Source organism: Coenobita brevimanus, chromosome 93 (assembly GCF_032717465.1).
Source record: "Coenobita brevimanus isolate Jiangsu-jjx chromosome 93, ASM3271746v2, whole genome shotgun sequence".
Lineage (NCBI taxonomy): Eukaryota > Metazoa > Arthropoda > Malacostraca > Decapoda > Coenobitidae > Coenobita > Coenobita brevimanus.
The window spans coordinates 29003564-29026653 of NC_137046.1; the positions used below are offsets into that span (position 1 = coordinate 29003564).

The 23090-nt window shown below is 41.5% G+C and overlaps 1 protein-coding gene across 7 annotated transcripts in view; it reads right to left on the reverse strand.

Moving 5' to 3' along the window:
• The window catches only part of LOC145412628 (sphingomyelin phosphodiesterase-like), a 275380-nt gene that overhangs the window by 108354 nt on the left and 143936 nt on the right, over nt 1-23090 (reverse strand). For 6 of the 7 annotated variants that reach the window (XM_080282549.1, XM_080282546.1, XM_080282550.1 and 3 more), the window contains 2 exons: nt 19286-19477; nt 2159-2329 (listed from right to left, as the gene is read on the reverse strand). In XM_080282549.1, coding sequence (XP_080138675.1) covers nt 2159-2329; nt 19286-19477 — 363 coding nt within the window. The remainder of the gene's footprint in view (nt 1-2158; nt 2330-19285; nt 19478-23090) is intronic. The other variant, XM_080282551.1, reaches the window with a different exon arrangement.

Below are 23090 nucleotides of genomic sequence, written 5' to 3' on the forward strand. Positions count from 1 at the left end.
ATATATATATTCAGGAAGCTCGCCCCCAACGCTTGGGTTTCGTTCCTAACATGAAGCGTTCGGCACGAAACCGCGTAAGTTTTCACTACTCCTTATTTTGCTCCCTAGATCTCCTAAATGTGGTGTTTTGCTGTTACCTGCCACTGGTAATCAATATGAAGCACTTTAAGTGGTTAGAAGGTTTATTTAATGTTATAACTTACAAATACAGTACCGCACAGCAAAACTTTGACATACAAATACGTAAACACAAGGCAACATTCCGATGCCAAAACCAGTCGGTGTCGGAATGTTGCCTTGTCTTTACGTATTTGTATGTCGAAGTTTTGCTGTGTAGTACTGCATTTGTAAGTTATAACATTAAATAAACCTTCTAACCACTTAAAGTGCTTCATATTGATTACCAATGGCAGATAACAGCAAAATACCACGTTTAGGGAGTCTAGGGAGCAAAATGGTTTCTGGACTATTCGCTGTCAAGCCAGTTCGCCATCACAACAATAACAAGACAACATAGACTTTGATGGATCCCCCTGAAATATAGTTATTAAAGTATTGATTAATTAATAATAAGTATATTTATAAAAGTACTGATGAATTAATATATTTATAGAATGATGAGGAATCATACAGGGTGCGAATTGTCCTGATGGGGAATCATTCATGTTTTGACGGGGAATTGACATGATGGCGAATTGTCTTGGAACCCACCAATCGTGTGTAATCTATAACTGGTTACAAGGCTTTATTTAATGCTTTAACTTTCTTTAAGTGCTTTAACTTACAAGTGCATACCAGAATAGTAAATATTTAACTTACATATACAGTACTGTGGAAAAGCAGTACAGCAAATATTTAACAAACAAATAAAAAAGGTGATACTGTATTCTGACGCCTATCAGAAAACTGGTTATGAGATTTTATTTCTTGCTTGAACATTATTTAATAATACTTTAACTTGCACATAAACTTACCAGAACAGTACTGTAAATATTTAACTTACAAATACGGCACTGAGGAAAAGCAGTACAGCGAATCACATCACGTGATCAAAACAAACCGTGCGTGCTGAGCTGACGTTCGAGGATTTGACCTATCAAAGGCCTCTCTTGCGTAAATATATAGTTTTCGTAATGGTTCTTTAATCTTATGTTATCTTATACATATCCCAGCACTAACCGTGTATAATTGCGAGCGCGTTCCGTGAGAACGTGTTCTGTGCGAGTTACCTGTATATAAACACAGGCTGCATCTTCTCATGGTTTTTATGTTTAATTCTCTCACTTATCTAAACACAATTCACCCGTGTTGACAAACTACCAGTTAATCTCCATGTTCACAGCTTCCATCTTAAAAATACATTACAACATCAAAGACTACTTAGTTGACTGAGAAAGGGGGTACTGAACTCTCATTCATTTAGCTATATCTAAGATGTACTACCTGCCACCACTGGCCAAGAACACCGCTACCAGACTGGTGCGAAATAACCACAACTCACATAATAAATATGGACAGTTTATATTAAATTTGGGGAACACATAACACAAGGAAATCACATAAATACTTAAGTAAGAAATGATGCAAACAAGTCCATGCCATGAAGTCTAGCAGTGCACTGGGCTTGGTTACATCATAGTCTGAGGTATGGGTAACAAACCTTAGGACATGCTTTTTCAAAGTGAGAAGTCAATTATGACTTCTGAGGAGGGTTATAATTCCTTGTGAGGCACTATAAATGGAGACAAGCAAATGGGACTCACTCCTCAGCTCTTTGAGTCTGGGATGATTTGTCCACATTACCACTTGCTGTGCCTTTGTGGTGCCCAAGCAGCTTGATAGTTTTTTTTTTTTTTTTTTTTTTTTTTTTTTTTAAATGCAAGGAAAATGGAACCAAAGGCCAGAAGCCTGCGTGATTGTTCCCCCTAAGAAAAAAATAAAAACAAGATAACAGAGAGGCAAATTCAAGACCTGTTCATTCTTAGATGCCTGGACACACTGCATTTGAAAGACTGGAGGTATTAGGCAGTAGGAAATACAGACAGAGGAAGACAGTTCCAGAGCTGACTTGTTGCATACATGAAGGACTGGAAGTAACGGTTAACTCTTGCATTGGAGAGATGGATGACAAAAAGTGAAAAACATTCTCCTTCCTCACCTGTTAATAATAGTATAGTAGTTGTGACTCCAAACCTTGAGACAATCATGGTGGCCAGGGGGAATGTGGCCTAGAAGGTGAACTTTTTCCCCATGTTCCTCTGCCCCCTGCAGTTCATATATCAACCACTGCAACTCCTGGGCTGGGTCAGTTGAGTTCAGCAGCAGCCACCTGGTGAGCAAAAAGAAAATGCAAGAGAATCAGGGCTGGGTAGGTGAAGGAGAGTGATTATTACTCCTTTCACTGTCAACCTGCTGAAGCCCTGTCACCCCATCACTCCCTCCATTTTTTAAAAGTTAGATTGATTGTGAATCTTACCCTAATAATAAAAAATAAATATAAAAAAATGATGAACCTACCTACAGAAAAAAACAAAACAATAATCAATCAGCATTCATCTTATCTTCCATCTTTTGCCCATTATACATGGGGTCTCCTGTTTTAATGTAACTGGCAAAGTATATGGTAGGATACTTATTGACACAGTTAGGGAAATAACAGAGGAACTACTGTAGTTGGAAAAGTACAAGGAGATTTTGGGAAGGGAAGAGGTTGTGTAGATCAGATATTCATCCTTAGAAGTGGAAAAGATTTTAGAAAAGGGAATGAAGTTGTATTCGGTCTTTATGGAATTGGAGAAAGCACATGACAGAGTGGACAGACAAGGAATATGGAAAATATTAGGAATATGTGCAGTAAATGGGAAGTTGTTGAATGCCAAGAAGAGTATGTTTGAAGGTTCTAAGGCTGCATTGCATGTGGATAATGAACTGAGTGAATTTTTCTATCTGAATGCTGGATTGAAACAGGGATGTGTCCTGTCTCCATGGTTGTTTAATCTTTACATGAATGAGGTTATAAAAGACATACAAGGTAGAGCAGTGGATGTTGGAATGACCCTAATGGGAGAGGGCAGCATATGGAAACTTCCTGTATTGTTGTTTGCATATGATACTGTATTGTTATGTGAAGATGAAGGGGAACTGCAAGGCTTGGTGAATGAGTTTGGGAAAGTGTGTAAGAAACGGAATCTAAAGGTGACTGTAGGGAAGAGTAAAGCTACAGTCTTCGAGAGAAATGAGTCACTGAATGTACTGTACAGTGAGGTTGGATGACGAGGAAATAGTCAAGAAGAGTGCATTTACATGCTTAGGTAGTGCGATGTGTAAGGATGGAAGTTTGGAGGATGAGGTGCTTGAAAGGTTACAAGAGGGAATAAAGGCTGCTGGTTCTTTGAAAGCAGTGATAAGAAATACAGAAGTGAGCATGGAAGCAAAAAAATTGCCACAGATACTACTGTGATACCAACTCTAATGCATGAAAGTGAAGCTTGGACCTTGTTGGAAGGACACATGGCAAAAGTGAGAGGAATGGAAGAGAGTCATTTGAAAGAAGCATGTGGAGCTGCATGGAGAGACAGACTGACAAATGAGGAAGTGAAGGAGCGTTGTGGTGTGGATATGAACATGACAGAAAGCATTAGGAGAAATAAGGCCCTGCATGCCACAAGGAGTAAAGCACCATGCCAGCTAAAACCTGTTCTTTTCCACCAGCTGCTCCCTCAAACACTACCCTATGACTGCACAAAGTCGCTTTGCTCATTTCTGGTTAGTGCAGTAAGGGTGAAAGTCTGAAGTGAGCAAGGCGACTTTGTGCAGTCATAGGGTAGTGTTTGACGGAGCAGCTGGAGAAAAAAAACAGGTTTCAGATGGTATGGTGCTTTGCCCCTTGTGGTGTGCAGGGCCTCAAATAAATTTAGGTGGTTTGGCCATGTGGCGAGGATGGAGAATGAGAGACTAATGAAGAGAGTGTATGTGAGTGAGGTGGAGGGAGGGAGAGGGAAGGGGAGACTGAGGATGAGATGGAGGGACGAAGCAGAGAGGTATATGAGAGAGGGGAGTGCGAGCTGGGGAGAGATCAGTGAAATGGCAGGGGACAGGGTGACATGGAGGCAATTTGTTTGTGATCAACTCTTATGGGATTGAGACATCTGGCAATAAACAGAGAGACAGACAGATATAGATAGACAGATATATGGGGTTGATGTGTTCTGCCAATTTCCGCTTGGTCCTGCGCCTCTTCCCATCAGTCCCATTTCTTTCAAATCCTCGTTCACACAACCCATCCACTTCCTCTTCAGCCTTCCCCTCTTCCTCCTTCCTTGTACCTCCGTTTCCATTACTCTCCTCCTCACATACGTTTCGTTCTTTCTCATCACATGCCCACACCAATTTAAGTCTTCTTTCCTGCTCCTTCCTCAATTCCTCACCCTTCACTGTCCCTCTGATTCTCTCATTTCTAATACAGTACTATTCAACTTAATTCCTCCAACTTCATTACTCCACACATCCATCCCAAAATTCTAATCTCTGCTACATCCAACTTTTCCTCCTGCATTCTTCACTGCCCACATCTCAGCTCCATTCATCAAATCCAGTCTCACTACCATTTCATATACCTTACCTTTGAGCCCCATGGTGAGTCATCTATCACACACCACTCCCAATACTTTCCTTTATCCCACCTGCACTCTGTGGGTTATTTCTGCATCTAAGTCTCCATCCTTGGCCACCAATGATCCTAGATATTTAAACTTTACCACTCTTTTCAGTCTCTCTCCCTGCAAACTAATCTCTGAATTCTGAACTTCACAGAACCTTCGATATTCCCTTCTCTTCCTACTTATCATTATTCTTCTATCGTCCATAATCCCTCTCCATTCTTTTGATTTTTTTCCCATCTCCTCTCTTCTGGTGCTGTATAGCTTGATGCCATCAGCAAAGAGCATGCACCAGGGGGATGATCTCTTACCTTGGGAACCAGCATGTCAGTATCAGTTAAAAAACTTAAGGACTTAAAGATCCCTGATGTAAACCAACTCTAACTAAAAACATGTTTCTCAGTTCAAAGCTGCTTCTGACCTGGGTTCTTACCCCCTTATACATAACCTGTACTATCCTCACATACTTCTCCAGCACCTGCTTCTCCCTCATTTACGTCTAGACCTTCTGACATGGCACTTTGTTGTAGGTTTTCTCCAAGTCAGTGAATATCAGATTCCCCCTCTACATCTCTCTATGCTCCTCCAATATCTGCCTATTCAAAAATTGCATCTGTCATCCCTCTACAGGTATAAAACCAAACCGCTCCTCCCCGATTGTTGTCTCTTCTTGAAGCCCTCTCTATAATCCTCTCCCAAACCTTCATTATATGTGAAATAAACTTTACCCTTTCATTAGTATTACAATCCTGGATGTCTCCTTTCTCTCTGCACTTAGGTACAATCACACAATCTCTCCACTCATCCGGCATTTTCTCCTGCACATAAACCTTCTGCATCGAATCCCACACCAATCAATCCTGTTTTTGACCAAACACTTCAAAACCTCCACTGGTATCCCATCTGGCCCCATATCCTTCACATTTTTCATTATATTCAGTGCCATCTTTACTTCTTCTCTGCTTACATCTGCCACTGAAACCTCATTTGGGACTCCATATTCAAAGACTACAAACTGATTTTATTCAAAGTATTATTTCCACCAAGTCAAGAGTGAGAGCAGTGGAAATGAGTTATTTAAGAGGAGTCTGTGGAGTCACATGGAGAGACAGGCTGATGAATGAGGATATAAAGGAGCGTTGTGGTGTGGATGTGGATGTGATAGGAAGCGTTATGAGGAACACACTGAGGTGGTTTGGCCATGTGGAGAGAATGGAGGGTGAAAGACTGACGAAGAGAGTATATGTGAGTGAGGTGGAGGGGGGAAGAGGGAGGGGGAGGCCGAGGATGAGATGAAGGGACGGGGTGGAGAGGTATATGAGAGAGGGGGGTGTGAGTTGGGAGCAGGGCAGTGAAATGGCGGGGGGCAGGGCGACGTGGTGGCGATTTGTTTGTGGCCACCCCAAACGGGATTGAGGCGTCTGGCAATACTCGTAGATAGATAGATAGATAGATTTCCACCCATCCCAGATCTTGTCCTGGTAGCATAAAACTACTCCTTCATTACTTATCTGTTTGATCTGAGTCAAATCCCTGGTTGCCTTATCTCGAGTTTTGCTATTCTATAGATCTTTCTCTTTCCCTCTAATGTTTCCCATTCCTCATACACCTCACTCAAAGCTTGCACCTTTGCTCTTGCCAATGCTGGTTTGAATTGCTATTTTCTTTTGGTTTTGGCCATTTTTACAGCCGGATGCCCTTCCTGACGCCAACCCTCCCTATTTAACCGGGCTTGGGACCAACACCAAGTGGCTGTCTTGGGCCTCCCAATGGCTAGGGGCAGTGGTTTTGGTCTGACTGCTGCTAATGGAACCTTCTAGTATGGCCTCCACTCAGTCAAAGCAACATTCAAGCCTGTTCACCACTGTAAAGTAGCACTCCATGAACAGACTCATTTCCACCTATGAAGAACCACTGCCACCTTTTCCAGCTGGGGCTGCAGTTTAAGAGGGTCTCAAGACAAGTGAGGTATGAGGTGACCTCATCAACTTCCTCCATGCCTGCCTTGTATCTACTCTTGAAAAGCTACTTCCATTTTTTTCCAGCTGGGACTATAGCTTAAGAAAGCCTCACAAGAGGTGGGAAGATGAAGTGGCCTGGCCAGCCTCATCCGTACCTTCCTCATCCCTACTCTCGAAAGGCCATCACCACTTTTTTCCAGCTGGGGTTCTGGCTCAAGAGGGTCTTCGGAATGGTGAGGGATAAGGTGGCCTTGCCATCCCCTCCTCCTGCACCCCCCTCCTCTCTACCCAACAAGACCTACTGCCTTTTACAGCTGGGGCTCTGGCTCAAGACAGTTTCAAACATAGAAAAATGCTCTTAGTATGACAGCTGCTACCAGGCCCTTCTAGTTTGGTTACCCCTATCTAGTCTGGCCTTACTATACTCTGTTTCACGGAGTCTGACGCGCTGATTTTGCAAGCTGAGGACAGGTGGATTTGGTAACACTGCGTGACGGACTCGGGCGGTGACTGGTCAATTTCTGTTGTGTTCGAACGTACACCAAATTGACTTTGTATTCCGACCAAGGCCCTCATTTATTTGTAAGATACCAGAATATACAGATACAAATTAAAGCAATGATATCTTTATTGATAAATATGTGCCTTTTAGATTACTAGAGATAAACCTGAACGACAATGATAACAAAATTAAGTAATGTCGCGACTGGACACATACAGACAACAGTCAGCGACTGTTGCAGGAATTCAGACGTTCATGCCAAGGTGATTCCGAGGTCCTGTGAAGGCTCAAATGTTTTTCCCGCCACTTCTACAGTGTCACAGTCTGCAGTCTACACCATGCCCTTCATTACCTCATCTACTAATATACAACCTTGATAGACTAGTGCAGAGTTTTGCTGATGTCTGTGAGCATCGTGCCTTGAAAGTAAAAGTAGAAATGAGTAAAGTGATGGTTACTGAGAGAGAAGGTGAATCCCAGTGTGATGTTACAGTGAATGGAGAGAGACTGGAATTGGGAAGAGAGTTCAAATACCTGGGTACAGTGATAGAAAAGAGGGGGAAATTTGTTAAGGAAGTGGAAACTAGAGTGACACAAGGAAGGAAAGTAGCTGGTGCTATGAAGGCCTTGATAAGAAACAGAGGCTTGAATGTTGCAGCTGCATGAGGCTTACATGAAGGGGTGTTAGTGCCAAGTTTAATGTATGGGTGTGAGACTATGGTCAGGCATGAAAATGAAAAGTCAAGAGTAAGAGCAGTGGAGATGGGTCTGCTGGGGAATGTATGTGGAGTACAAAGTGGATAGGATAAGAAATAATGTGACTTGTGAAAGATGTCGAGTGAGGAAGTCTGTGGACACCAGAATCAAAGAGAGTGTACTGAGATGGTATGGTCAAGTGAAGATAATGGATAACAATAGAGTGGTGAAAAGGGTAAATCTGAGCGAATCTGAAGGAGGAAGGAGGCAAGGTAGGCCATGAAGAAGGTGGAGGGATTATGGTGCATGAGTGCATGAAGAAGAGAGGTATGGAAGTCGGTGAAGCTAGGTGACTGTCAAGAGATTGAGCTGGCTGGATGAATGTTGTGAGAAGGAGTACATGATCAGGGTTTTGGCACCCCATTTTAACATGACAGCATTCAGACTGACTCTATCGGATAAGAAGCTACAGAATGTGGTGAATGTTTCTGGCATATCAGATAGAGCCAGAATTCCGGGCGCTCAAATGATGAGTGAATGGAAGCGTGGCCCATTAGACTGGGCAAACTTAGGCTGTCTGGATGTTGCTACTCCTCACCCTGCCTTAGGGTGGGAAAGGAGGTCCAAATGATGATGATGATGATGATGATGTATAAATGATACAGACAGCAACACTGGAAATGGAAGCTATCTAAATATATCTGCTGATGATGCAAGAATACAAAGGAGAATTACAAACACAGACTCTTGCAGAGAGCTACAAGAAGAATTAAATGAACTTCATGAATGGAACAGCTGATGGCAAACGGAATTCAATGTGGACAAATGCCATGTAATTAAGTTCGGTACAAGTGAAAAACGACCGGACTGGGATTATATGCTAGGGAAGTTCAACCCTACACATATCAGAAAAGGAGAAGGACCCATACTCAGTTTTTTTTATCGAGGCAAAGATGCACTTAACTGATTGGCGATGACTGGCTGAATGCTTCATGTCCAAATAACATCATTTTCAGATAATTACTAGGTTTCAATTCACATTACCAGTAATTATTTGAATTACAACGATGTTATTCGGACATCTTGCATTCAGCCAGTCATCATCATCATCCTGTCAAGTGCATCTTTGCCTCAGTAAAAAAAAAACTGAGTTAGGAGTGATTATCAATAACAGACTATCTCCAGCTGACCACATCAGTGAGAAGTACTGAACAGATACATACTGCTCACTAATTTCACATATATAAATGAGGACATACTGAGAAAGATAACATCATTCATCAGACCAACCCTGGAATATGCATCTGTAGTCTGGAATCCTCATCTCAAAAACCATAGATAAGCCTGAAAAAGTACAAAGGGCTACTACAAGATGGGTACCAGGCTTAAGGAATCTAAGCTATGAAGAAAGACTTGAAAAACTGAACCTACCAACATTACAACAAAGAGACAGAAAAGAGCAGACATGATTATGCTACATAAATGCATCTCAGGGAAACAGAAAATAGATAATGAGTATATAATCTATGGGGAAGCATCACCAAGAGGACACTGCAAAAAAGTGCATAAAAAGAGAGGTGACAAAGACGTAAGGAAATTCAGTTTCCCAAACAGGGCAACTGATCAATGGAATGCACTACCAAATGAAACAGTGTGTGCCAAAACTATTCATAAATTTATGGATATGTATGATAAAAATGGTTTAATATACGGGACAGAAAGAGCTTGCCTCATTCCTGTAAAGATACCATTAATTAAGAATTAGGTAAGGTAAGAATGTGCACACACACACACACACACACACACACACACACACACACACACACACACACACACACACACACACACACACACACACACACACACACACACACACACACACAGGTTGCATCATGGCAGATGGAGGAAGCTCTTTGTTTACACCTGATAGCAGCAAGTTTGAGAGCTTTACCGATGAGGATAAGGGTGAAGGAAGTGTTAAACTGAACTAAACAAGAGTTGCACGAGTGGAGAAAATAGCAGAAAGGAATGTCCAGGAATTAAAAAGGGTATGGTCAATAATTAGAGAGTTACAGGATCAGACCTTAGAACAGGATAAAAGAGATTGAGATACTTCAGAACAAGTTGGCTAACATCTGTACATGCAGTGCTGAACAAGAAAGGCAAGTTATGGGGTTAAAACTGAGTAATGAATCTGCCTCAAATGAAATAAAACAGCTCAAGAGGGAAAATAAGAGGTTGGAAGAAGAAAGGGACAGGATGAAAAGTAAACTAGATGAGCATGAATCAAAGTCATTGATGCATAATGAACATAGTAAGGAAATCAAGGAGCAGCACAAAGGGTGGAAGAAAATCCAGGAAGAAGGAAATATAAATTTGAAGGAGATCATAGAACAACAAAGCAGGGAAAAAGTGGAAAAGGAAGTGGTTAGGGTACTAAGAAGTAGAGAATCTTTAGTCAGGGATGTAGCAGACAAGAAAAAATGTTTGATAATTTCAGTACTAAAAGAAAAACGGATGACAGTAAGGTCAGAAAGGGAAAGAGAAGAACTGAATAAGGCAAAAGAGACTGCATCAGTAGTTATGGGGGGTAACAATGAAGCTCAAGAAGAGACTGAAGAAGTGTTTAGGCTAGGAAAGTACGAGGAAGGAGGGGTGAGGCCACTTAAAGTTTAAGACTCAGGAAATGGTAAATGAAATTATCAACAGAACTTGGAAATTATCAGAAAAGGAAGGGCTCATGAATGTTTGGATAAGGAGAGATGCCAATGAGGAAGAAAGAGCTAAGATAAAGGAGCTATTAAAGGATGCAAAGGCAAAAAACGAACAGAGAAAGTAGGAAGAGAAGACAGTGTTCTATTGGAGAGTTATGGATCAAAAATTGAGGAAGTGGTACTGATGGAGAGAGGGAAAGAAGAGGGAATAAAGAACAGTGAAAAAAGTTGGAAAGTGGCATATACTAATGTTGATGGCTTAATATCGGCAAGGTTAGAAATCAATGATTACTTGAGGGTACATGAACCGGTTATTATGTGCCTTATAGAGACCAAGTTAAGAGAGGATATCGACATCCATATGGAAGATGGCAAATACAAACTGTGGAGAAGAGACAGAAAAGAAAAAACGGGAGATGGAGTCATGACAGCAGTGAAGAATAACATCAGTGTGGAAAATGTGGAACTGGGAGAGGGTAAGGCTGAAGCGATAAATATGAAATTAGAAACTGGAGGGATGGGCAAGAGAGACATTGCAGTGGTATATATTCCCCCCAAGACAAGAGCATTGAAGGACGATGAATATCAGGAGATGTTGTCAGACACAGTTTGCTATCTCAGGAAAGTGACTGAGAAAAGCAATAACATAATTATGATGGGGGTTTTTAACTGTAAAAAGGTGAACTGGGAGGAACGGGACTCGGGAAGCAATGAAGATTCCTGGGGCACTATATTGTTAAATATTGTATTGAATAATGTTATGACCCAGTGGGTCAATGAAGAGACTAGATTCAGAGGAGAAGACACACCAGCAAGATTAGATTTACTACAACCTAATGAACCTGATGCAGCTGAAAATTTAAAATATCTGTGTCCTATAGGAAAAAGTGATCATGTGGTCATTGAGTTCCAGCTGATAAAAGGGAACGTGGTGCCAAAAGATGAGCTTTATAGGCAGGGAAGATACAACTATGGGAGAGCAAACTTCACAGGACTGAGAAAATTATTCGAAAATGCGGATTGGAAAAAATACTGTACAGGGAAACAAGAGAGACGCAGAGGAAGTGGGATATCTTTCTAGACCTCTATAATTCGGGAGTGGAAAAATTTGTGCCATGAGTAAGTGGGAAAGAAAACAGGAAGAAGGATTGGTTTAACAGAAGGTGCATCCATCCATCCATCACCCAATCCTACGTTGCCCCACAAGAAGCATAGGAGCCCGGGGTTAGGCAGTTGGTCCTGACATTTAAGATGAGAGTGACCAACCTCACTCACCCCTGAGTGGCATTATGTGAGCAATAAACCCCAACCACCCCTTGGATATAGACCCTCACCAGCTCAATCCGATTGGAGCACAATAATTACCTATTAAACCACCAGGCGCCAAAATTTGGTTATATGGTTGCCACCCAGCGTAGTAAATGGTTTCCTGGTGTACAGGAAACCATTTGGCTTGTCACTCAGTGTAGAGCCACCCACAGGCAGAAGGAAGAGGAAAGAATGAAGGAATGAAAGACAGAAGAGGGAGTGTAAAGTCACCCGTAGGCAGAAGGATGAGGAAAGAATGAAGGAAAGAAAAATAGAAGATGGAAGGAAAGAAGGATGGAGGAGAGGACAGGGCAGACACCCAAAAGCAGCACTACATTGAGTGAGTGGATGGTGAGCGCCCCCACCTACCACAGAAAATGCATGATAGCAAAAAAAGAGAGGGACATGGCATGGAACAAATGGAGAAAGAGAGGTAATAATAAATCAAAGGAAGAATATAAAAGAATAAGAAATGAATATACAAGAATACGCAGAGAGGAAGAAAGAAACTTTGAAAAAGGTATAATTGACAAATGTAAGGAAGAACCCAAATTGTTTTATAGATTTGTTAATGGCATTTTGAAACAAAAGGAAGGAATCACCCAACTGAAAGTAGAAGGAGAGGTCTACAAAGATGAGACAATGCAAGCTGAAATAATGAACAAATGTTTCCAACCGGTTTTCACTAAAGAAAGGGATTTTGTGGAGGGGGAGGGTGTGACTAGAAATGTAGTGATAAAAGACATAAAAGTGGAAGTGCAGGAAATGTATAAATTACTGGACACTCAAGATGTAAGGAAAGCCCCAGGACTGGATGGAATCTCTACCCGGGTACTGAAAGAATGCAGAGCACAACTGGCAGATAAGATTCACCATTTAATTGTTTGTTCTCTGGAAGAAAGGAAAGTGCCTCGGGAATGGAAGAGGGCCAATGTGGTACCAATTTATAAGGGAGGAGACAAGGAAGAACCCCTGAATTATAAACCAGTGTCCCTGACCAGTGTAGATGCAAAATTGTGCAAGAGAATTCTGAAAGACAGGTGGATAAAATATCTGGAGGAGATGTACATATTGGCTGAGAGCCGGTTTGGATTCAGAAGTGGAAGGTCGTGTGTTTGCAACTTGTTGAGCTTTTACTCTAGAGCGACTGACGTGTTACAGGAGAGAGACAGCTGGGTGGAATGTATGTATCTAGATCAAGAGAAAGCCTTTGATAAGGTACGCCACAAGCAACTAATGTGGATATTGGAACACATAGGAGGACTGAAGGGAAAGGTCCTGAAGTGGATGAAAGACTTTTTGAGGGACAGACAAATGAGGACAGTATTAAAGGACAAGATGTCCGGATGGAGGGAAGTAACAAGTGGAGTCCCACAGGGCTCAGTGTTAGTGCCAATAATGTTCCTGATTTACTGTATGTAAATGATATGGTAGATGGAATGAACAGTTATGCAAGTCTGCTGGTGATGCAAAGATCTTGGGGAGAGTAGAAGCTGAGGAAGACTGTAAAATCCTGCAGGAAGACCTGAATAGGATCCAAACTTGGAGCCAGATGTGGGAAATGAAATTTAACACAAAAAAATGTAAAATATTGGAAATGGGTAAAGTGCCAAGAGGCCATCACCGAATTACATGATGGGTATTGAACCAATCAAAAAAGTGAGAGAAGAGAAAGATTTGGGAGTGCTGGTCCAGGATAGTCTGTCACTGGAAAAACACAATAACAAGATAGTTAGAGAGACGTACAATCTCTTGACTAACATGCAAGTGGCATTCCATTACATGGATGAGGAAATGATGAAAGAATTGATAGTGGCTATGATCTGCCCCAGGTTGGAATATCCGGTAGTAGTGTGGTCTCCGCACATGAAGAAAGATATAAATAAGATCGAGAGAATACAAAGAACAGCAACCAAGATAGTCTCCAGCCTGGCAGATCTGTTTTACATAGAGAGGCTGGAAAAGCTGGACCTGCCTTCCCTAGAAGAAAGGAGAGAGAGGAGTGACACGATTGCAGTGTTCAGGGCCATGATGGGACTAGATAAAATTGATAAAAATGATCTGTTTGTATGGGATGGGAGAGTAACAAGAGGACATGGAATAAAACTGAAAAAGCCACGTTGTTTGAAGGATATCAAGAAATATAGCTTTCCATATAGATGCACAGACCTGTGGAACAGCCCGGACAAAGAGATCGTCCAGTCTAAAAACACGAGTTCAAAACAAAATTTGACCTAATGAGAAAAAGAGACGGGACCCCACAAACATAGCTCATTTCCTGTATATCACAACTAGGTAAATAAACACACGCATGTACATGTGTATGTGTGTGCATAGATGTATGCATGTATGTACAAGGTCTGTTCAAAAAGTATCTGAGCTTAGGCTCTAATAAAGTAAACTGCTAACCTGCTGAGCTAGGACACTAATCCCCCTGAAGGCAGGCCCCTTCTGACTTGGCACACATAGCCCAGTGTTTTATGCACTGCCTGAAACATTTTCAAAGTCGGATTTCGGTATCTCCTGCAGGTGCTTTGTCGCATTCATCATGACCTCTTCTCTCAGATGAATGCTGCTGAAGACACTGGAGCGTGCACATTGCAATCCACATTTTCTGAGGACTGTTATCACTGGAGATGAGACTTAGGTTTATGGGGATACAGTAATGCAGAAACCAAAGCACAGTCGTCCCAGTGGAACCCTGGAGGATTGCCTCGGCCAAAAAAAGCACGACAGGTGTGCATTAAGATGAAATGCATGTTGACAACTTTTTTTCAACTACCGTCGTGTTGTGCATCATGAACACACACCAGAAGGTCAGCCATTACTACCTCAACATTATCCGTCATCTTTGTGACGCAGTTCGACGGAAGAGACCAGACCTTTTGAAAGCGACAAGTTCGGAGCTGCACTATGACAATGCCCCTGCCCATTCTTCTCAACTGATTCAAAGAATTTTTGGCCAAGCACAACATCCTACAGGTCCAGCAGGCTCCCTACTCACCAGACATGGCTCTGTGCGGCTTTTGCTCCCCAAGCTCAAAACTCCACTGAAGGGTTCCTGATTTGGGACTTGACAAGAGATCTTGATAAATGAGATGAATCATCTGTAAAACCAGCTTTGAAAAATATTTCAGGCAGTGGAAAGAATGCTGGGTTACATATGTCAAGTCAGAAGGGGCCTACTTTGAGGGGGATTAGTGTCCTAGCTAAACAGGTTAGCTATTTATTTATTTATTTTTTTTAGCCTACGGTCAGATACTCTTTGAACAGACCTCGTACGTATACCAGCAATACTTGTACTTATGTAATAACAAGAGATGAGAGGATACTAAAATAGCCGAAAGAAGCTTGTAGTATTGTACTGTGTAATGTACTGGTATGGACAAGGCAAGAAACTACATTATAAATTACGCTAAGTATGGGAATAAAGCTCATGGAGGCTCCGAAGATAGCCTAAACATCATTATACATTTCACTATTTTCAGGCCCATTTTTTTGTGTAAATTAACTGCTGTGAAGGTAAAGTAAAAGTTTTGTGACGAAATTTGCCACAAAGGATGTGTCTGTATTATTGTGGTAATGTGACTGTGTGAAGGAACCAACCACACATGCAGTCACCTCATGCCAGATAGGCTCACAGCCTTCCGCAACTTATAAATTACTGTATCTTTGTTCACATGTTAAAACTTGAACTTACCACTCCATCAGTTATTTTAGGGCATAATCATGACATTTTACTGTTCAGTAGTCATGAACAGGAAATGTCTTTGTGTTTAATAGTGGAATGAAAAGCTTATCATCTATGACATCCAGTTTGTTGTGGTGGACTGCTGCACACCACTGAGGTGTGGGGGGGTTGCTTTGGTAACCAAACAAGCACCTCACACACTAGGCAAAGAGTGTTGTTCACAGAACTCTCCGCAATTAATGAATTATTATTTTTTTTAATGGTTGTACCAAAAATTACCAAGTATTAGAAATTATTTAAACCAAAATTTGTCAATACAGTATTCATCAGCAACAAAATGTTCTGTTAACTTACATACAAACTTGTGCTATGGTGGTAACAGACGGCTGGTAGTGCATTGTGTGACGATCAACCTGGGCACCCAAGCTTTGCCTGGGTAGGGTTAGGCCAGGTTTGCTGAAGGCTTCACTAACCTCTCTGCAGTCGATAAAATAACAGTATACCACCTCCACAGCACTCCACATGATCACTGCTGTATACTGAACCATTTATATACAGCCTCTTCTAATTAGATTTTTGTCTGATGGCAATTTTAGTTTTTCCTTTTTTACCACATTCATTGCCAAATGCCAGACAAACTTCAGCTCCTTTAACCAAAAAAGACTTTATGAACTAAGTGTACTGTACTCTACACTCTCTACTTTTTTTTTTTTTTTTTTTTTTTTTTTTTAAAGGCTTAGGAACAATTTAGGGGGTGTTAAGTGGGGTGTTTTGGATGTATGCGATACCTGCCTGTATGTAAGGCCTTGGGTATATAACCCTTGCATAAGTTGCGACACAAATCTAAGAGTATGATGATGAATGGGGACTCCCTGCATGATGATCCCATGTATAATACAAATACAGTACAATCATTCTTTTGGCAATGTTGAAAAATACTGTACATGAACTTAACTGCATGCATTTCAAACTGCTGATGGTTTGATCACTGCAAGAGCAAAGTACGTGACGTACAACACAAAGGTTTTCTGGGGTAAGCCTCCCATTCTGTATCGTCAAAACAGTGACCTGTTGGTTTTCAGTACATTGATCATCGGCATATGCCTATACTGTGCACTGCTTACATACTATGTTTAGTCATAAAATATTTGCCAGACGCAAAGTCTGGTATTTGACCCTTTGCAGTAATCCAAAACATACATAATCATGAGATATTAAGTAAATGACAGATGTTATAACCAACTTACTGCTCATCAACAGACACAATCACCACATGATATTAAGTAACAAATAACTGGTATCCATCTCATACAGGTGATGCTTATGAACTGGAAAAGAAGGAAATGATGCATAAGCAACAGTAATGACACTTTTGGTTCTGTATTTTTGTTCCACAGAATTGAGCTATAGCAAATTCAGTCAACAATATTCTGGATCCAATTAAATGGTTAAAATATTTTCAGTGTAAGTTCTGATATTAATATCTACTCTTACCAAGAAAATATGAGTAGGATTGTTGCTGCGATTATTATGAGCTAAAGGATGGCTGACTCAGAACAGACAAAACTTTGTCACCTTGCAATACCAAACCTGAACTTGCAGTTTTATGGCTTAAAGTTAATTAGATACTATGTGTAATTCCATACCCATATCAAGGAGGCTGGCCAAATTTAGCAAAATGATGAGCCAAATATCCACTCACTTGATTAGTCCTGTCTACAACTTCCTTCTTCTCTATCATTCCTATTCTGTGTCTGCCCTCCTCTCTTCCTATATCTTCCATTTATCCAGCTACTTTTTATTACTCTTCCGTCCTTTTCAGATAGCTTTACATTGAGTAACAAGCCTAATGGTTTCCTGTAAGCCTGGAAACCATTTACAACACTGGGTGGTAAACATATAATCAACCCATATGTGTTCCCTACATGTCAACAAGTGGGTTGGCAGAGGGTTAGTGCCCCTCCCCATAAAACAACTAAGTCAAAGTTGAACGGCCACCCCTTACGGAATTATGGCATCTGCAATATATAGACAGGTAGACAGATCATCTTGGGATGACTACTGTGATCCCTTGGTTATCGAGCACTTGGTTATGGCAGTTTCGGTTATTACCCACTTGGTTATAGCATTTCTGGTTATCAAGCAGTTGGTTATGGCACATCCATATGGTTCTTTAATAAATGAATGATGCTGAATAAGGAGGCATGTGGACATGGAGATGAAAAGAGTGTGCTTACTGCATCTGATACAGGCATCAGGAGATAATGGGAGTGAATAAAGTGGTGAAAGAAGTATATCTGTGCTAATTTGAAGGTACGAGGAGATGTGCTGGGCCTAGAAGAGGTTAGATAAATATAGTAAATGAATGTGTGACAGTGAGATGTATAAGTGCTGACAAGGTTAGGGAACTCACAAGCAATCAAGCTGGCTGGATAAAATTTGTGCAGTGGAATGTACGACCAAAGTTTGTCCCCTGTTTTTAACTTGACTGTCATTGGACTGACTCAGTCAGATAAGTGTGAAGCTACATGCAGAAGGTTTTTTGATCTATAAAGTGGAGCCACAATTCTGAGGGCTTGACTAGTATGTGAATGGGAGCGTGGCTCATTCAATTGGGCAAATTTCAGTTAGTGTCTAATTTCATTTTCTTTCTCTCTCTCTCTCTGAACCCTTCCTCACCCAACCTTGGGGTAGGATGGAAGTCTGGATGATGATGATGATGATGATACATTTTTTTCCCCCTCTTCTTAATCCAGATGGCTCTGTAGATGTTTCACACTCTAATTAAACTGAACTGTTTGCTCAAAAATTTTACTTTCAGGTTTACTCTAAATGATGCTGAAGCTCGTACCCCACCTCCTCCTCCTTCTGACTTTATGCCTGACATTTAAATTTAATTCAGATGATGCACTGGCCTTACTAACAGTGAGTTCCATGAACCTGAGGTTAGGGTTCAAAGCTCCTTGATGTTAGTCAGTTTAAGTCATATGATCTATAAGTATATCTATGGCCACAGACTGGAGCTGAGTAAGGTTCCAATATGGATAACGATCTGGCTGAACTTGGGGATACTAAGTACTCACAGGATTAGGCATTAAAAACAAAGAATGACCTAAGCATAAAGGCTTGTCTTCATAAAGAAGGGATGAAACTGTGAGGAAGCATCCAAATTATTACGTGCACACATAAGAGAAATGATGGGTAAGCAACATTAGTAAAATTGTATTTAAAGCAGACATGCCAATTAAAGAACAGAAGAATTAGGACAAAGGAAAGAATGCTGTGGACATGTGAACAGGTGGAAATTTTCAGCTTAAGTGTGTCACTGAATCTGCAGCAACCACAACTACTACTCTGAAGTTTCATTCATTCATTCATTGCCAGACGCCATGTATCCCAAACGGGGTGGCCAACGGCTTAGAGTTAATTGTTTTACAGGGAGGGGCACTAATCCTCCACCAACCCCACTTGACACGTAGGGATGCCAACAGCATCTGGTGTTCCCAGGCGGTCACCCATCCAAGTACTAACCAGACCCAACGTTGCTGTAGTAATGGTTGTAAATTAATTTCACAAGTGAAGTGAACTTACGGCAACTCTTTTCCTTTACTTATGGTTGTCAAGCATTTTCTCTCATCCTTACTGCTTTTGCATATGGTGAAAGGGCAAAGGGCAAGGACATTTTCCAAAGTGCATGAACTCACAAGGACTGAAAAAGTAAGTTATATATCAATCAGGCCAACCCACTAACTTACCAGTTTTTGTTGTTGCAGTAGTTCATGTTGAGTGAAATAATCCTGAAGCCTGGACGCACCAGAACTGAGTAGAATGCGCCTTTCCTGATGGTGGGTGACGTGTCCTGGGGTAGCCACTTTTGCCACTGTTTGTCTAACTCTTCATACAGCCAATCAATACTGTAGTCTCCAGCGATGAAGGGTGGTGGGAAGCTATTGGTAATGTAGCAGTATTAGTGATGAGGCTGAGGTGGAAAGAAAGAAGATTGTGATGGTAATATTAATGGTTTTTCACAAAGAGTTTACACTAAACAAAAGGCATGACAGTGAGTGATTCTGCAGTTGGGACAAGGGTGAAAAATTGTTGGGAAAAAGAAAAAAAAAAATGTTATGGTTGTAATGGGATTATGGTATGGGAGTGAATGAAAAGCTGAAAGTTAACATAACACAGCACTATGTAAAAGCTTGTACAATTCATTTCATCATCCAAATAACCTGACCAATTTCCTCATCACATCTGTAATCTGGAGTAAATATATACAGCTCTCTTACTTCAACCATAGGTGGTGGAGAGGAGCTTTCCTGTGGTGCCACCATTAGCCTGGGTGGAAAGAAGTAGATGCAACTTTTGCCTTGGAAGAGAACCCCCTCATCCTGTCCTGTGTCCTGCAAGGAGGACCCTTGCCCAGCCGGCAGGACACTGTCACCCACATTCGGGCAGCAACTCCCCACTATGACTTTTACACTAAAGGAAATGACTCTCTGGTGGTTGTTTCCCTGTTTCTCTCACTAGCCAGAGACACTGAGAGCAATTCTGGGCCCTGCACACAATACATATACCCTGTTAACTCCCCACACATCACAAGCAGAAATCATACATGTGGATCTGCTTAATACAATTCTTGAAGTGAATGGATCCACATCACATGCACTACACTAAGGAATGCCAGAAAACAACACAGCACATGGGTGTATGACAGGTGTGACATCTTCTACAAACACTCCTCCTGGCACACAAACACGTTTCCCCCCACCCTCTACAACAATGTCACTTCTTGGAAAACCACAGAAAGCACAACTCAATCCCTGCCCACAAGCATGACATCTACTACATATCACAACCATAATACACAGAAAGCACCCTTGTGAGAAACAAAAGTGAAACACACACAACTGATCCCCCAAATCGGACACCACTAACACATTTCCTGAGACAGAACAAAGGGCCAAAGAGGAGGCCTCATTACGTACATTCACCGATCAATCCTGTACAAAGACACAGCACAAACAACACAATCACTTTCCCACAATGACACAACATTAGAAATACAGTCACTCCGTGTCAAATCTGGTTACAAACAAGAAATCAACATTTTTATCATTCACATTCCCCCTAACACCTCCCAGGTTGTACCAGTGCAATACAACTCTTAGCTCCTCCCCTTAACACAAACATCTAATGCTATCCTTACCGGTGACTTTAATGATAAACACACAGCCTGGTACGAACGAAAATCAAAATGAAAGAAAAGCATTCGGGAGCCGAATGCTAATCGCCCACCAAAATATGCTGCTGGCCAAGTTACAAGCTACTTAAAAACCATGCTGTTGGCCAAATTACTAGCTACTTACAAACCAGATGTGAAGAAAATTAGCAAAACTCTACGGAATTCAGTCACCACGTTTCACAAAGAGGCAATCCATATTAAAACTAGCCAACCTTTGCCAGCCATCTTGGTGACCTCGACCTTGACCCTGAGTGCCCATTTTTGAACTTGTCCAAGATTTTTGCCATATCTTGATACCCTGAAGGTTTCATGTTGATACTATAGTTCAAGCTGTTCATGAGATATGATGGTAACAGATAATCCATACTAAAACTTGTTGACCTTTGGCTGCCATTTTGGTGACCCTGACCTTGACCACGGGTGCCCATTTTCGAACTTGTCCAAGATTTTGGCCATTTCTTGATACCCTGACGGTTTCATGTTGATAGCTCAAGCCATTCATGAGATATAATGGTAACAGATAATCCATATGAAAACTAACTGACCTTTGGCAGCCATTTTGGTGACCTTGATCTTGACCCTGAGTGCCTATTTTTTTGACTCATCCAAGATTTTGGGCCTATCATGATACCTTGAAGGTTTCATGTTTATTGCTCAAGCTGTTCATGATAATATAATGGTAACAGATAATCCATATTAAAACTAGCTGACCTTTGGCAGCCATTTTGGTGGCCCTGACCTTCACCCTAAGTGCCCATTTTTGAAATCATCCAAGATTTTGGCCATTTACTTGATACCCTGAAGGTTTCACATTGATAGCTCAAGCCATTCATGAGATATAATGGTAACACACACACACACACACACACACACGCACCGCTTGCTGGTGCAGTGTTAACGTTCTTGCTTGCCAACTGGTGGACGGGAGTTTGCGCCTCGCTCAGGTTGCGAAAAGTTTCACTGACGAAGTGGGTGGTTACTGTCCCCCTTGAGCAAGGGGACGGGTGTGTGCGTGTGTGAAGGTCACAGCCTTGCCCTTAGATCGGACTATATGAGCTCTCAGCTCCCTTCTGGGAGGGTAAAAATCTGACGATCACGACCATCAAGTGATCCTGACCGACCCGGTGAATTACACACACACACATTTACCTTCCTTAGAGGAAAGGAGAGAGAGAGGTGATATAATTGCAGTGTTCAGGACCATGATGGAAGTTGATAAAATTGACAGAGAAGATCTGTTTGTATGGGATAAGAGAGTAACATGAGGACACAGAATGAAATTGAAGAAGCCAAGCTGCTAGAAGGATATCAAGAAATATAGTTTTTCTTATACTGAATATGCAAAGAACTGTGGAATTGCCTGGACAAAGAGATCATCCAATCTAAAACCTTAAATGAGTTTAGAGCAAATTTGACTTATCAAGAAACAGAAACGGGACCCCACAAGCGTAGCTCATTTCCTGTATATCACAATAGGTAAATACACACAAACACACACATGGGTGTCGAAAAGCATGTGCCAAAAGTTAGTGGAAAAGACAACTGATGAAATGACTGGTTCAACAAAAGGTGTATGATAGCAAAAATAGAAAGGGATAAGGCATGGAACAAATGGAGTAAGAGAGGTAATGAGAGAACAATGGAAGAAGACCGTATTTGCCAATGTACAGGGCGACTCTTAACCTCATTAAAAAATGCCCCAAATTGGGGGTTGTCCTAAACACCGAGTATAAAATCCTAACCTCTACATCCTCTGGTTATGGGATCCATAGGTGGGATAGGGAACATTGCCAAACACTCACCTTGACCCTTGTTTCCCTGAATATAGTACATATATGGTCAAAAACTGTTGAAAATACTAACATCATCATCAAACACAACTTGTTTTCTATACGAAGGCAAATTTTTACAAAAAAAAATTTATATATCTCCATGGATACAGCCATGAGGACATAAGAAAGATGAGTTACCTGTGGAGCCCATGCCATGAAAACCAGCATATGTCTCGGTAGCAAATGGCTGGGTTGTTTTACTTGTTTACTACTGAAGCGTTGTGGTGTGGATGTGGATGTGATAGGAAGCGTTATGAGGAACACACTGAGGTGGTTTGGCCATGTGGAGAGGATGGAGGGTGAAAGACTGACAAAGAGAGTGTATGTGAGTGAGGTGGAGGGGGGAAGAGGGAGGGGGAGGCCGAGGATGAGATGGAGGGATGGGGTGGAGAGGTATATGAGGGGGGTGTGAGTTGGGAGCAGGGGAGTGAAATGGCGGGGGACAGGGCGACTTGGAGGCAATTTGTTTGTGGCCACCCCAAACGG